At 40.2% G+C, this 17,536-nt stretch overlaps 2 protein-coding genes across 2 annotated transcripts in view; both read left to right on the top strand.

Moving 5' to 3' along the window:
* The window catches only part of LOC117235599 (protein split ends), a 117,149-nt gene extending 112,928 nt beyond the window's left edge, over positions 1 to 4,221 (top strand). The window contains exons 11-14 of the mRNA XM_033497782.1: positions 1,547 to 1,663; positions 1,820 to 2,587; positions 2,767 to 2,925; positions 3,051 to 4,221. Of these exons, the coding sequence (XP_033353673.1) occupies positions 1,547 to 1,663; positions 1,820 to 2,587; positions 2,767 to 2,925; positions 3,051 to 3,179 (1,173 nt within the window). The 3' untranslated portion in view covers positions 3,180 to 4,221. The remainder of the gene's footprint in view (positions 1 to 1,546; positions 1,664 to 1,819; positions 2,588 to 2,766; positions 2,926 to 3,050) is intronic.
* An 8,685-nt stretch (positions 4,222 to 12,906) lies between these two features.
* Positions 12,907 to 17,536, top strand: part of LOC117235449 (proto-oncogene tyrosine-protein kinase receptor Ret) — a 35,449-nt gene continuing 30,819 nt past the window's right edge. Inside the window, exon 1 of the mRNA XM_033497480.1 lies at positions 12,907 to 13,838. Within this exon, the coding sequence (XP_033353371.1) occupies positions 13,790 to 13,838 (49 nt within the window). The 5' untranslated portion in view covers positions 12,907 to 13,789. The remainder of the gene's footprint in view (positions 13,839 to 17,536) is intronic.

Below are 17,536 nucleotides of genomic sequence, written 5' to 3'. Positions count from 1 at the left end.
ATTGTTCTTCTATTCGGTTTGTCTCTTTGGAATAACATAGATGTATTATGTTTGACCTTCGCAACCTCAAACCGTCAACTGTTAAATACAAATAATGTAGGAGTTACAACAGTTAGTTACCGTTTAACATTTGTAAACAGTGGACGTTAGTTTAAGACGAGTTACGTAAAACGTGAGTATGAGTACAGTTTTTGAACATTCTTATTCTGGAATGTCAAAATCATTGTTTAGTGTACCTTTTATTGCTTAAAATTCATTTAGGTAGGAACAGACTATGGTTAGACCAAAGAAGTTACTTGAAAACGAGAAGAAACAAATCATAAGGCTGCGAAAGCAACATAAATGCTTCAAAGAAATAGCAAATATAACGAACAGGTCAGAAGCGACTTGTAAGCAAGTTTGGTATAAATTTTTAACCGAAAGCGCGTATTCCGATCAATTGAAAAACAAAAGATCACGGGAAACAACGAGCGGAAGGGATCGTGTTCGTACTGCAAATAATATTGCTGCGGAGGCAAACTATGAAAACAATACACAAATTAGTGCTAGAACTGATACGAGAAGATCAGAAGACTTTAAGTTAAAAGGACAAGAACTGCAGAAGACATCACTGTCGAGTTCTAGAAACCGAAAAAGACGACTTGAATTTGCTAAAGTTCATAAGCATCGGACAAGTGAAGATCGGCAAAAGGTATTGTTTTCAGACGAATCGAAATTCAATCGCGTCTCTTCTGACGGGATACGGTATGTTAGACGTCGAATTGGCGAAAGTTTGAAAACACAGTGCGTTTTAAAAACGTTATGGTGGTCCAATATGTCGTATTAATGGAATTATGGACCGTTTTCAATACATGGACATACTGAACAACACAATGTTGCCTTTTGCACGCAACGATATGAGTAATGATCTTATTTTTGAAAATGATAATGATCCGAAGCACACGGTCTGGGTTGTGGAACAGATTTTTAAAGAAGAAAATATTACCGTGCTGCCGTGGTCGTCGCAATCACCAGACATTAATCCAATCGAGAATTTATGGAGCACCATAAAAAAAAGGCAGTACAAGGTTATAAACCGAAAAATTTAAATGAACTTTACAATTGAAACAGCTTGGAGTAATATTGCGGTAGATCAATGTAAAAAATTAATAGATTCTCTGCCAAGAAGATGTACCGAAGTGATAAGAAATAACGGATATTGGACAAAATATTGAATTTCAACAAAAATTGTATATATTTTCTTACCAAAAATTAATAATCTTTTGTGTAGTCAAACTTTTGACCGACAGAATATTATACAGATTTCGTTCCTTTTTTATAACCTAGCTACTGAGCAAAATATCAAAATGAAATTTTTTTGTAAGTGTATAAACAAATGTCTAATTAGTTAATACCAAAAGTAGAGCACTGTATTTATATATTTTTTTATGGAATGTAAATCAATTATTTCTTTTTTCCATTTCGTCTTAATCTTTTGTCCGCTACTGTATGTATGTTTTCTAAAAATATGTCGATATACGAATTAACTTGGCTTGGTTTTGGCTAGCATGGGAGTGTGGGTGCTACTCCATCACCAGGGGGTCAATATGGACTTGTCCCCCCACATCGATCCCAGAGTCCTCCATTGCCCCCACCTGCCCATCATCATGCTAATGCTTCTCAGGTACTTACTATGCTAACTACACTGTTTCAGTTTTACTAAAATGCATCGATGTTACGCATACGGCAAAAATGTTTTGCTACTAATTCTAATGAAACTTCGAAATCATACGGTATCTTGTCCATGAAATAATTTTACTTATAATACGTTTACATCTAGGGTGACGTTGTCAATCACTATGGCGGACTGACCAGAGGCGGAGAGCTCCCACCTCACTACATGCACCCACAAATGTTGCAGTACCAGTATTTGCGTGCACAACAGGAGGCTGCTTTAACAGCCCCGCGCATAGCTTACCACATTCAAGAGACTCGATCTCCTCATCTACCTTTAGATCCGAAACTCGAAACAGGCATAGAAGACAGCCACAGCCCACCGTTGGAATTGAGACGTAGTACACGAACGCCGCACGATCGTACTACCGATAGTCCTCAAGTAGCTCAAGTGTACATGATGCACGGAGCAGTGAGATTACCTCCACCACCGCCACCGCAATATAATACGGGCAGTAATCCATCGTTGACTGGGGCGCCAGCAGCAGCTGCCAGAGGTGGTTTTTACGAACCTCCACCGGCGCATCTACGATCTCAGTATCCTATTGCTGCCAGCGAGGCGCCAAGCGACAGAGCCATCACCCCCGATAGGCCTAGAAAACACCAAGTGGTCACCCCACCTCATGCTTCTCAAGTGCCACCGCAAGCAGATTCATTCCAGATGTTGTTGCAACGTTACCCGGTTATGTGGCAGGGACTGTTGGCTCTTAAAAACGACCAAGCAGCGGTACAGATGCATTTTGTTTTCGGTAATCCCAATGTGGCCAGAGACAGTTTACCATGTAACAGCGATGGATCTACTCCACCACTGAGAATCGCTCAAAGAATGAGACTGGAACAAACTCAGGTCGAAGGAGTAGCAAGGAAGATGCAGGTATGTGTGCTTTCAGAAATATATATATATATATATATATATATATATATAAAATATATAAATCTTGATTTAAATCGCATATTTTGCGTGTTTCGTTATAGAATCGTTTAAATATGGATTATCGACAAATCTTTTTTCTATGTACTACAGCCAGCTATTTTATTCGCAATTTCTTCCAGATGGATAATGAACACTGCATGCTCCTTGCGCTTCCTTGTGGCCGAGACGAAGTAGACGTATTGCAACAAAGTAAGAATCTTCAAACCGGATTTATAATGTATTTACAACAAAAACAGGCCGCTGGAATTGTCAATATCGCTGCACCAGGATCGCAACAAGTACGTATCGCAAATATTTATAATATACATAACCATATATAATGCTATCACTAGCAGCGACAATTACGATACAATTGAAAGATGTAAACTAATGGAAATAAACATGGATTTCATTTTCTTTGCAGCCTGCATACGTAGTTCACATTTTCCCGTCGTGTGATTTCGCAAACGAGAGCCTAGCGCGAATCGCACCGGATTTATTGCATCGTGTCGCAAAGATCGCCCATTTGCTCATCGTGATCGCCACGGTTTGAGGCCAACCAGTGGTCTATTGGATTACAATATATCTATACTTCTCGCCTTCACGCACTTGTAGGACGCTTCGAACGTGGCATGAAGCCTGGAGTGTCCTCCTAACGAGGTGCAGTATCGTACGACGAACGATGAAGAGTATTTCCGAGGGAGCGAGGAAGGTTTCTCCTGCGGAGTTATATCAGTGACAATCAAACGGATTCTTCGGCGATTCGTACCGATGTTCTAGATCGTAGGCCTAAAACGTAGGTACGGGGTTGTGTAGCGTAGAGAGGCTAGCACGGTCAATGTGCGAACATCACCGAGCGTGCCTTTCTTCCCCGGTTTATTTCGCAATGGCGAGTTTCATTCCTCCTCGATGAAGTGGCTCGCGGTACCACTCGTCTAACTGACGACGTTTGTGAGATCGACCGACGTCACTCTTGGTCTTTCTGACAAGCGGGTCAGGCACAACCCCAGCCCTTAGTGAAGACCTTCGATTGATAAAAACCACGCGATGTCCTCACTGTGAAAAAAAGAAAGGGAAGGAAAGAAGAATGAAAGAAAGAAAAGATGTAAAAGAGCGAAAGATAGAGAGAAAACGAAGGAACAAAAACTCACACGCGTCCCTCCTCTAGGAAAACAGTAAAATAATATATCTACCGTTGCTCTAGATGGACAGTCGATTTCGTAAGTAAGAGAATAGAGGAAGAAGATTAAAAAAACTAACGTACCCCCTACCACTATAATACACGAGCTATTTTAAGTAAGGCTTAGATATTAATGATACTGTATAAATTATAAGCGAGCCAGCGAGGGCATAACTACTGTGATTTTAATTATTTAACGATATATATCTGCGTAAAGACGAAGAAAACAAAAAAGTAAAAACATTATAAAATGGTGACCGATACTGGTCCACGCGGTATGTGATGTGTTTTTTGTATAATACTGCTCTATATAAATACCTATGTATTATATTAATTGTAACAATAGTTGCTGCTGCCGCTGTTGCTGCTGCCGCTCGTGTCGAACTAGAAAGTAAAGTTACGATTTAGACCTCTAGCGAAGAAGCGTGGGAAAAAAACTACCTAAAATAGTGTTTATTCCTAGTGTAATATAATTTCCAATAGCAGGATGTATCATATTATTATCATTATTATCATCTTAGCACTATGTATATTATATAAAATTTTTAATATTCTTATTTCGATTCTTTATTATTATTATTATTATTATTATTATTATTATTATAATTATCATAATTATTATTATAACTATAATATAAAATAATAATAATATTAATATATATGTAATATTATTAATTTTATTATTATTATCATCTTTATCATTAGTACTGTCATCATCATCATTAGTATGGCTATCATTATTATTATATTATCATTATTATTATTGTCATTATTATGTTATTATTACTTATTATTAATTACTACTACTACCACTACTACTGCTACTACTATTACTACTATACTATTATCACCACTATTACTACTATTATTATTACCACTACTCTACTATTACTATTATCGCTGCTATCAATTATTATTAACGTTATTACATCAGGCTAGTTAGAACGTACCAACCAGCACATAAAAAGAAAAAAAGGTAAGGGGCTTAAAAGTATGTCATATTGGATGAACAGGATACAGTATGACCGATCTCATTGACCATTGACGTCGCCCCATTCTGTGTACACTTCCATCCCCATTTCTCTTATACTTTGTCGCCTTTTGCGCGATGTGTCATAGACTCTTTAGCAATCGTATCGAGGATAATAATGCGCTTACGTGTATAGACCAGAAGTTATATTATATCACACGAAGCCGTGGATGAAAAAAAACATTATTAAATAATATAAAGAAACTTACCTATTTACGATATTATTGCTGCTGCGCGTAGGGCGCATGCCTCTAGAAAATAACCTTATGGAAAAGTATTAGGGATGGTCAAAACATACAAAACATACTTTATATTCCTGTCACCCGTGTTCAATCGACTCGAAATATCGATCGTTTTACAAATCGATTTCTCGTTTTGTCTTGTAACCTCTATTTTCTTTACTACTTCGAATGATCGCGCAATCACTGATCTGACGACTCTGTATGTTTTATTTTTTCTCTTCTTTTTTTGATCTATCGGGCGTCGAATACATCGATACTATGTATATTATATTATAACTTCGATTATTGTACGGTTGATTTTAACGCAATTAATACGTACGAAACGAAAGTGTATACGCATTATACAACTATAAATGATGGTGTGTTGACGATCCCTAAAGGAAGCGTGATTAATTTAAGGCAACGCGGATACTCGTGGAGCGTGTGCATGTACAGTGTAAAAGATGCGTTGTGCATATGTACAGTGTAGAGGTGTAAGTGAGCGTGCGAGACGCCGAGTTTAAAGAAAGCATATATTACAGCTACGGTTAAGTACACATAATAGGACGCGAACAAGACGCTCACGTCGCGGTATATTTCATTCGTTTTTATGATAAAAATCGCGCCTTCTGTTTTCTCTGTTTCTCCGTCCTTCTTCCTCTCTCTTTCTTTCTCCTCGTTTTTCCCGTTCTTTCCTCGTTTTTCCTCTTTTCGATACTTTTCCACTCTTCGTCGAAATCGTTTTATATGTATAGGAAATTCAAGTTCCCGCGACGCGCGTGTCTACGTCGTGTCTTATCTATCTTGTAAAATATCTGTGAATATTATGATTTAGTTTCTTCCTATTATAAGCTACTGGTATACAAACAAAAAAGTTTATGTTACTATTTACTTAAGAGAAAGAAATGTACAGATATCCATTTTTTGTTTTGTGTTTTACTGTAGTTATTGATAATTATATGGATATTAACGATAATAATAACTATGATTAAAAAACTTGAGCACGGCTCGACGCGTCATTTTTGAAACCCGTTAAAAACAAAGTGTGCGACGTTTAATTTATACGCGAGATTTTTATTGCTTACGACTAGTGTTCGTCGATTACAATGAAAATAAGAAAACGGAAAACGTTACAGCGTTTACCATTATAAATCTGTCATTTAGAAGTTTAGAAGCTGGACTTCGTCATCGTTCGAGAGGTAAAGAATAATATAACACATGAAAATAATACAATCTATAATTTATTTGCATCTTGTATCGTATGTTATTACTATCTTTTCTGTATTGCTTTCTCTACATAAGTTTTCACTCTGTCTAACGACACTTTTGTATTTGTTACAAGACTCAAGTATGATCTACCTTTCTTTTTAATAAACATACATGATCATATTAATGCATATCTATGAGGGCCGATGAAAACGTAAAAATATTTGTTTCTTAGTATGTGAAAGAAAATAGAGAAAGTTTTCCTATTATAAATATGTATCGTGTATCATACATAAGAATAAGATATTTCAGAGTACTTCACGCCCTCTTTGCAACGTTCGCAGTATTACCATGCATTTTTGTCTTATACCGATGCTTTGTAATTGGTTATAAAAGTTTCTTACATTTTTCGTAAATAAAATATAAATTTTACATCAACGAAATACTTGATTTTGAAACGTATATCGAAAATATCCCGCAAATTTTTCTTCTGGTACGTTTTTAAGATTCTTTAAATAGTATCATAACTTTATCGACAGCAGGTAATACGTGTATCTCGTAAGTAACAGCACAGATGGTGCACATACAGAAGTACAGTTATCGACGTAGTTGTAAACGTAGGTTCTCGTAAACGACCGCGATAATCTCAAAGATAAACAATTTTTATAGAGTAACTTGTAGCTATAGTATAATATGCCAACTTTTAACGATCATCTTTTTCTAATAATTATCAAACTAGTTTTTTTTAGAGATAAATTTACGATTATATTTTGATTCGCGAGATTATATAAAAAATCGAGCAATTCCTTTAACAAATAAAAGACATACAAATAATGTCAATATATTTTACTGATTAATGGAGATTTTCCTAACTGGAATTTTTTAGTGTTACCATATTCCTCCACATTTTTAGTTTCAAAAAAGTTTGTCTAAATAAATAACTAACAAAGTTTAATTAAAAATTAGGAATAAGCAATTTTTTGTATTTATTACAAAAAAGCCATTTTGCGGGCAGATACAACAATCAGGATACCACAAGCAGTCAACTGCTGCCAATATTATCCATCAACTAAACAGCAACAACGATCTCCTTGGAAATGGTAGTATAATATAATTAACATAAAAAATTAGATAATTTATTGCAAAATAATTGTAAAAAATGTATTTAGAAGAAGTTTGAACAAATCAGTATAGTTCGATAGCATTCTTCAATCCCGTTATTTATCCCGCAAAAAGTCATACAAAAATCAAAAAATGAAATTGAGAAGTGGTTAAGACCACGTATAATTAAACGAAATATCGTATGAAAAAAAGACAGCAAACCAGCTTACGAAAATTCCTCGAAAATAACCATTCATTTCCAAGAATCGGCGAACATGTAGTCCCTGCTACAACGTCTTGTTCCCTTGATACAAAAATGGTACAATCAAAAAGTTTGTCAAGTCGCGTTCTTCGATATAGTCGTGAAACGGGCTTTATTTCCGAAATCGGCAAATTTGTGCCACCTTTTATTTCGTTATTTGTGACGTCACTAAATGACGTAATTTACAGGAATTTCAAAAGGTTTCAGATACCTCTTATGTTATTCGATTCTCCTAATACTTACCGAACTTTGGAAGAATTTTGAATAATCAGACGCTTCGTTCATTTGGAAAATGACATTGTTCTATTCAAGTTAATTTGCAGGTTGTAATAAATGTACAATTTTACAATAACTTGATTCCCTTGCCGGACTAGTGTAGATAAAACGAGTCTTCTTATACGAAAATGAGGATGAAGATTATAGTAAGCGCTCGAAGTACGGTGCAACGTACTGCCTCTTGTTTTCGAAGCGTCACTAAGAATAAGAGCCTGTTTTCGGTCAACTCTGTACAGCCGGTGGTTGTCAGGGTCACGTTTATACCACCGAGAGTATCGTGGAGAAGCAATACGCGTATAATTCAGCCGTTTGACCGCTAGAAGCGCTAGTTAGCGGAGCGCACTTTCGGCTGAATTTTTGCCAAGCTCATCGGCGATCTCCTCCTCATTCGTCCCTGTCTGCGATATTTGTCGAAATTAAGATTAAATTCTGCTGATAGATTTTAAACGAAGTAGAGAATTCTACGTTTCCTCCATACATTTTTGAGCATCTTAACTCACCTGTGACTAAGTTGAAGATAATTTCTTTTTATTTATTAACTTATTTATTACCATCTTGTCGCGTAAGGGAAGAAGGAACAACGGAATGTAGAAATTGAAGAGGAAATGGGCATTCCTCTGTGAAGTAATACAGGCTTGCGATGCATAGTGGAATCGTCGAAATTGCGTCAAATACGAACAATGTCCCAGTTTCTAATAAAATATGCAACGAACGAACACGATCCCAGTTTGTTCCATATTTTCCATTCTTTTCTATTTTCACATCGAATTTTACGTCTCCCTCTCGGCCTGTCCTTTTCTTCTACCTTCACATCGAATCTCACTCGTGTTGTGCCGCGTGAAATTTATTCGCCCAGTCGTTTCTACAGCATCCGTGCAACGGTGTATCTTTGTTCTTATGGGAATTATTATTCGATAAATCACGAACTAACGAATGGGTGATATCGCAAAAAGAAGGAAATTTGTAACGTTATACAACGTATATCTCGTTGAATCGCATCGAGATAATAACAATGCTATACCGTAATACCGTGTTTCATGTTATTATAGGAAAAGCACGATAAGCCGAAACAGCTGCTTACTAAGTCCTCGACGTTCCCAACGTTCCACTTGCTCATTAGGATTAACGGATGCTGCGTGATATTAAGCGAAAAAGAAAAGTAACGCGAATTTGAGCGCCACGGCGCAGTGGGCGGACGAACTACGCTTTCGTATAATTCAATTTCAATCTGAAACACGATATAGCAAACGATACGATATACGCTGTTTCAGACCATTAATTCTTGACAAACGAAACGGACAATAATTACGATGGATGTTATTGGTAATGGAGTTCCAGGATGGTTCAAGGTTGCAAATAAATTGGCCCTCCTGCATCGTTGACCTAGGAAACTATCTATTAATTCCGTTTATCATCGCATCGAATAAACGACATCGAATATACGGAAGGAACGAAAAAAAAACGATCGTTATTGGTTTATTAGTTCCGACTGGCTACCTTAAGCTCAAAGCGAACATTTTCACACGTCTCGTTCGAATTATCGGTGATTTTGAAAAAGCTTGACGAGAGATTCGTCCTTGGTCCCACGATTCTCTTCTACTCTTTTTCTCTATCATCTTTCATTTTCTTCAACCTTCTCTTATTTTTTCCTTATATATTCATCGTTACCGCGCCATTGTACGTACAGCTAGTAAAAGTATTCGCACGTTTTTTCTACGAAACTTTTTAATATTTCGTTAGTATCGATATAGACCGATAGACGACTATCGCGATTATAGAGTAGCGAAACTTGAAACTTGAAATCGATTCGTTCGATTCGATGTTCAAATATCTCGACGATTTTTCCAAGTGAGCGTTTCCGCCAAATATCTCGCAACTTCTATAGACATTTTCAGATTCGTTTCCAATTTTACCGACAGAGTCGCGAAACTTGAGACCAACGTGGAGATGTATATAGAATCTATAACAAGACATTCGTCGCGAAAATACGCTGTAGCGAGAAATTAACATACAGTGTGAACAGTAGCCTGGAAACATACGATTAGTGGGAAAAATGATCTAACTACGGGTTATGGATTATTAATATAGCGAACGATTCATTGTTCAAATATCTCGACGATCTTTCTCAAATGCGCGTTTCCGCCAAATATCTTCTATAGAAATTTTCAGATTCGTTTTCAATTTTACCGACAGAGTCGCGATAGCCGCGTGCCATCGTCGTTGCCAATGAAATTTCAAAACGTATTGTACGATATATAAAAAAAAGTCTGACTGTTCATTGATCTAACGCGAATTCTTTCACGTATGCGAAATAAATAAAATAAATTAACTGGAAAAACAGCGCCGGATGAGTAAGACGAGGGATGAGACGAATCTTTCCTGTATGACTCAGCTTTCTTTCCCGATCGACTTTCTCGCTCCGAGACGACTCTCGTTTCCGTCCGTGAAAACAATGCTAGATAACGTCTCGCTACGTCGAACTGTAAAAGAATCGCAAAGAAGTGGTGTAACTGAGTTAAATATAGCACGATGCAAAAGCTCCTATCACAGGTGCTAAGAAACGAGAGGAAACTGAGCGTTCGTTAAACAAAAATATTTGGATACGGCGTACGCTGCACTTTCCAAGTAGCTTGAAAGTGAAGAAAAATTAGTAAGAAGGATAACGAAAAGATAGAAGTAAAAGTGACTCAGCGAGAATCGCAAGAGCAATGGAATTGATACGACAGGCTCGAACAAGAATTTGAGATCGGTAGAAAGTGGTAGGAGCGAGACCAAGTCCATTTGTAGGCGATTGCCGACTGCTGCGATTAATAAATACCGTATACTACTACCAAATAATAGTCTTTCTATCATCGTAAAATCGATGACGATATTCGACAACTACATCAAACTATAGTAAACTGTAACCGTGCTAACGTATCATGAAAATAGCGTAAGCGAGTACGAGGCTCGAAGAAGTGGAATTTCGAATTTATTCTACATGTAACGTCACAGCCTACGTTTCGAAAATATGCAACGATTTTTCCACGAAATATTCGACTCGCGTGACTGTACTTTCGTAGCTTAATCGGGCGCGATCAGAAAACTATGGCGAAACTATCGCATTGGCAACTAAGCGATTGCGGATTTTGTCGTTAGGTGATATTGACAAAATCCGCAGTCGCTTAGTTGCCAAGCCAATATATGCAGACGGATTCGCAGGAATAAAACAAAAGAAAGGCGAGAGATGGAAAAGGCAAAGCGAAGAGACAAGGTCGTACAAACGAAAGATCAAAAGCAAAGGATCGTAAATGATTTTAACGAGGAAACGATGATGGTTCAAGGACACTCTCTGCGTATTCTTTTCTGGAAGGGTTCGCGTGCACGTCACTGTATACGATAATGTTGGTCAACGAACCCTGCTGACGATAGCGACGGATCAATTGAAATGCACCCCTCTCGTCCTGTGTCTCGCGTTCTCTGTTATCGTTTCAAAGGGGAGATCCTATTCTGCCCGCCGAAACGTTGCTTTCGAACCATCGAAAGAGATTAAGCGAAACCAGAGCGACGGTACAAGAAAATTTCGTCCGCGGATCGCCAGTCAAACTTACGATCCGTCGTAGACGTACGACATGTTCGTGCGTATCGCTTTCATCGCGGAGCGCGTCACGTCAGCTTGACTTTAGCTGCGATTACCAAAGCGTAAAATTGTTATTATTATTATTATATATACAGGGTGGGTGGTGGCTGATGGTACACGCGCAAAGGGGGTGATTTTACGGGAAAAAAGAAGTCGAAAATATAGAATAAAATTTTTTTTTTTAATTTTTCCATCGAGACAACGATCTACAGCGAGATCCGTTATAACGAGACGCGATAAAGTGCACGCGTACCGAGCGAAAATTCAAAGTCGATTTTCTCGAAAACAAAGCCTCGAACGACAAATTTTTATTCCATATTTTCGACTTCTTTTTTCGCCTAGAATCACCCCCTTTCCGCTTGTACCGCCAGTTACCAACCACCTTGTATAATATTAGAATTACGTTTATAAACATTAGCCAATTGCGATATTTTGGAAAAGAAGGAACGTTGAGTAGAAATCGGCAACGGAAGTCGTGGGCAAACGAATAAAAACTGTACAAAGAGACGTATACCTTGTGCATAGGAAACGAGAATAACATTCGTTTCGTTTGATATCGATTTGATACGAAAAGGCGTCTTACCTTTTAGGCTTAGTAGGGTTTGAAGTTTGGTTGGGCGACGTTAGGTGCATCAACGATGCGTGTTTCACGCACGTTGAGGCAGAACTGGGACGTGCCGAAACGTTGGACGCGATCGGTATATTTCTCTGCTGGACAGTACGAACTAGTAGAGAGGATAAATATTTAAATAAGGCGACAGCCGAATTTGGAGACAAAAAGAGCCTAAAAAATGTAAATTTAACGCGCTAAACGCTTTATCGCCGCCTGGGAACCGACGCTAAACTTTTCGTTTAGGAGGTGTACGTCGATCCCTCGAGACTGAAACGAAACTTTTTGTTTATACACACACACACACACACACATATTTTCCGTACTCGCGTCTAACGAAAAGTAAAACACGTTCAGCTCGGTGTTTAACCGCGTTGCGATGAAAACGCAACGTAACCCCGTGAAAAGAAGAAGAAACTTTTACGGAAAAATCGCGTGCCAATCGCCAATAACGAAATGTAGCAAGTACATATTATACTTACGTGTTATTACGTATAGCCCAAAATGCTCGGGCCATAAAAGCGTTGTATATCGTTGATTCCTCCGCGTCACGGAGACTAGTCTCATTTTTCCGACGACGGAAGAAAGGAAGAAGCCGAGCAAACGATAAACGGCGCGGGATTCGGAATCGATGGAAATCTCGAAAGGTAAACGAGAGGACAAACGGAAGACGATGCAAATAGAATAGGAAGAAACGGTGGAATTGCGCGAAAGGCGAAGGTGCGTCAGGCTACCGCGGAAAGGAATAATTAGAACGGGTAAATATGGGAAAAGACTCGTAGGGAAGGAAGGGTCGCACCTATTCCCCGAGCGGCTGTGCCTCGCTCGGTTTGTCCCGATTCCTCTCGGGGGTGCGCACACGTGCGTATTCGTACGCGTACGCGCACGCGCACCTCGCCTCCAATCGTACCTGATAACGGCGGGTGTCCGACAACGCTCTCAGTTATGCCTGGTGCGGCTCGGCGTCGCGACGCGGTCTCCGACTTTTTTTCCCATCCACGTACCCCCGGTACATCGACTTTGTTCTCTCGTTTGCCCGTAAACGAGCGAAGAAAAGGCGCGCGTGCCGAACGTCCGGTCGGTCGACAGGATGAGATCACGTTCTTTCGATTCGAGACGATGACATCGACGACGCGTGTACCGTGTTTCGCGACATCGACCGGTCAGTGGCTGGTAAACGAAACGTCCGCTCGTGCGGCCGATCGCTAACGTACAACTGTTAGGTAGCGCGTTTTACGACCTATTCGACTCGCACGTCAGTCGATAGCCAGCCGCGTCTTCCTCGAAAACGGACGATCAGCGCGAAACCGCGAAACAACGTTTCGAAGCGTCGTTCGACGCGAGTTCTAGGTCGCTCGTGGTTGTCCAGCTAACATGCGCGTAGTTCATCGAGGAAACGAACGAGTTCATCTTCTTCGCCTTTTGCGTACATTTGCGTAGTTCGTCGGTCTTCTTTATACGCGTTCGACGAAAACCAGCAGTCGAAAGCTAGTGAGGAATTATATTAGGAAATCGTTAAAGGCGATCGAATGGTGCAAAGTGGAGTGGAGTTTCTGGTTATAGCGATCTACCGAGGATGTAGATAGAGCGACAACGTCGCCGTTTCTTTCGATCGTTCGGGAAATATCGCGCGAATAGCTCGCTTGATCGTGACTACGATGTTGCTGCTTCCGTTGTTGTTGATGCCGATGGGGATTCTAGCCTCTGGTAAGTAAACGGTGTTAGCCGCGATTTCCGAACGGCGTGCGGCACCGAATTTTCGTATTACGCGAAACTTGATTATTCGGTCGGTAACGCTCGCTGACCTTCTTTCTCTTAGATCGTCAAATAAAAACAGATAAATACGAATAAATAATCGATCGAGCCAAATACGGTGTATCTCTCGATACGCGTCAGAATTTTAATAATCTCGTTTATGCGTGTCTGTAGACGTTCGAACGTCTAAAACGGCTACCTAAAATATACAAGCCCTGTGCTCAATATCTTCGTCGTGTAGGATAGTTTTGAAAAAAACATGGCTCCTTGAAAAAAAAAAAGAGAAAGGCGAGAAATACGAGCAAGATGAAAAAAGGGATAAAAATGCGTGCGCTACCGGCATGGCACGTCGCACCGCCGTGTCGTGCTCGATCGCGCAAAGTCACGCTACTAGATCTACGACGAATCAACGCGAACCGGCATTGTATGCTAAAATTTGCGTACATTGCACAACCCGAATTAGCATCAGCGACTGGCCAAGTTCGGTTTCGGGATTTCGCCCGATCGACGTAAGTGGAGCGAACGACTTTTGCTATCGAAGCGAGTCGACGGACGGAAAAACCGAACGAACCGAGTATATTTTCAAAGGAACGCCGCCACGCGAAGGTTTGTGGACCGATGACATTCGCACTTGACCGTAATCGGGGGACACGATATCGCGATATCGCGATGTCGCGTGCAACCTCGGTCTCACGTGATTCCGATGCAGTCGAAAAATCGATACCGCTTCGCTAGAGTTCATACGTTTACGCTTACCTTTCTCCCTTCGAACCAACGTCCTCTTAACGTTTCCCTTTCGATCGTTCGTCCATTCTGCGGTTTCTGTCGAATCGTCGATCACCAACGAACAAGAATCGTCGAACGAGTCCAAGCGAATCTACGAACAAGATAGAAATAATATTACGTCACATTCTGAGAAGGTTACAGTAGCGCGTCAAAATAATTCACTTATATAGTTCTCAATGAGAATCGATCGTGAAAAGTCTACGAAATAAAAAAAAGAACAAAAACATTCTGAGAAGCTCGTTAGATGGGTTTGTTTAATTATTTACAGATAGGACGATTAATCGTTTGTGCCGCGGTATCGCGCAGATAGATGTCGAAGTGTAAATTACGAAGGAAAATTTGTAATCTTGCGAAAGGTTTGGAAAATAAAAATGTGATCCAGCTTTTACACATTTCGCAGCCCCCAAGAAAAGCTACTGGATCGAGTTGAAATCGAACGCGTGGAGTACAATAGCGAGCGCATGATAATTACTAGACATCGGATTTCCATGAATTTATGCGTTCGTGGAAAATTCGCAGCTGCAAAGATAATTTGCGTAATGCACGAAATTATATAAAATATGCAAAACAGAATACTCGTTACAGATGTTGTTTAATAAACGAAACAAATCTCTCTCTCTCTCTCTCTTGATCTTAAAATTCGATTTCATTTATTGAAATTATAGAAATACGAAAGATCGCATAGAAATCCGCAGTTTAATATCGCGAAACGTTTAACGGCGTCGTTTGTCTCGGAAAATTCATTAACGCGCCATTACAGCGGTCACTAAGAGTTTTCGATTAATTACAAGACACCGAGCGCGTGTGCCAGTTGCGTATCGCAGACATGCAAAACGATCATTTAACGGTGGAAAAACACGCGAGAATCGGATGAAATCGAGCCGACAACCGGTCGATGAGCCATCGACCGATTTCGCACGGTTCTAAGAACGTTCGAACGACTGATTTCAAAATCGAAAGTCCAATGGACGCGCGTTTTCTCGTACGATTCAAAGCCCGTGAGACGCAATCGGAGCGCAACGCGTTTATCTCGGGTTCGCGAGAATGGCTTTCCGTTTGCGTATGATTTCTCGGTGCGTGAACGCGCGACTCGACGCGAGTACAGATGAGCTGGTGGTGTACGCTCGATGAAATCTGGCGCGCGCCACGATGCACAGGATTTCTAAAGTCGAATTTCCACTGTTTCCACTTTGCGCTGCATGAGCGCCGCTTACGTCTTTGTTTCATACGCGGGTGAACTTAAACTTAAGCGAAAACGCGTGGCCATTCGGTGTGACTGAGTTTCCTCGGAGTTCCCAACTCTGCTGTCTTTATCGCTTCTACATCGCGTTCGTATCTCCTCGGATATCTTTCTCCTTTCGACTATTTCACTCCGAAAGAATCGTGGAATACGCGAAAGCTACAGAAATTATAGTAAAAATGAGACGTTTTGAAAAACAATTTATTCGCAAACAATTTGTATTTAAAAACAATATATTTTAATAATATCTATCCAAATGTAACATCCACTGCGGGTCATATAGAGCCGAGAAGGACAAAGGATTAACACGTTGCGTGTTGATGGCGCGAACGTAACATCACCCTCACCAGGCGACGCCATAATACCAACGTGGAGTTATCTGCACTCAATTCCGCGTTAATTCCGAGACCGGTGCACGCGGCCGATTAACGTTCGAGACTCGCGACCCGCATGCACGCGCCAATCTATGGCTGCTTATGCTTGCGCCAGCAATCGACCGTGTCTCTTCGAACGAACACCATTAACCGTTCGTTTGTCGTTGGCCGTGGTTTACCGGCCAAAAATACTACGTCCATGTAACGCGAGCGATCGTTGCAAACGACGAGAGCAAGAAAGAAGAGAGTTTCCGAGTTTTTCAGCAGCACGGGCGTCCAGCAAAGTGGCAACGATGGTAAAGTTGTTGGCGAACGATGAAATCGACGAACCGCTAACATCGCGTGCAGCTACGAAATCGTTAATCAACGCCGACCTTAAAAGCAACCCTCGCCCCCTGACTACCAATTCGTAATCAGAACAAGAGGGGGAAAAGGTAGAAGACCGGTCAGAAAGAAAGAAAGGGACGACAGAGTTAGGGGCGTCGGATCTCCAAGAAAGATCGCGACGTTTAGAACGAACGTAACGCGAACGGAAAATCAAAAATCCCGAGTGAAGTAAACGATCGGAATCGAACTTGCGCGAATTTCCTAATTTGCGTAATTTCTGTGCCGCTGTAATCTATTAGGTTGTCCGAATAGTTTCTTTCGTTTTGTAAGGAAATAATAGACGTACAATGTTGTTTTGTTTTATATTAGTTTATTATATTAGCTTATTATTTATATTTATATTAGTTTATTATATGCACGAAGGACGTTATATAACGAAATGGATCATACCTAATTAGATAAAATAATATAAAACAGAAATTGTTGTTCATCTGTTATCACCTTATGAACCTTATCACCTTTCGGGCAACCTGATATACCTGTCATCCGACATGTTAACGAAATACGTTTTCACCAAAATAGGAACAACGGTTGCGCATCAGCGCGATGACAAAGGGATTACTAACGTTCCTCCAAACGTTAGCTACTCGGCCGAGCTTCGATCCATCAAAAGGCAAAAGGTTTCTCCGAGTTGCTCGAGCAAACACCGATCGCCGAGTACCTTTGTACTCGGTATTTACCAGGTGCATTGCGCGTAGCGTTTCGGTACGCGTTGTACACTTTACGGTAGATACGTCGCTAGCCGATTCGATTCTATTCGATGCGCGTGATTAGTTATCGACGGAACCAGGTTCCGTCGCTACGCTCTTTATGCTTTGGCCTTTGTTCTCCGTAATCCTGGCGGAGTCTCACGGCGGTACACG

Source organism: Bombus vosnesenskii, unplaced genomic scaffold (assembly GCF_011952255.1).
Source record: "Bombus vosnesenskii isolate JDL3184/JDL3185 unplaced genomic scaffold, Bvos_JDL3184-5_v1.1 scf7180000013316, whole genome shotgun sequence".
Classification (NCBI taxonomy): domain Eukaryota; kingdom Metazoa; phylum Arthropoda; class Insecta; order Hymenoptera; family Apidae; genus Bombus; species Bombus vosnesenskii.
This window is presented reverse-complemented; position numbering and strand designations above follow the sequence as displayed.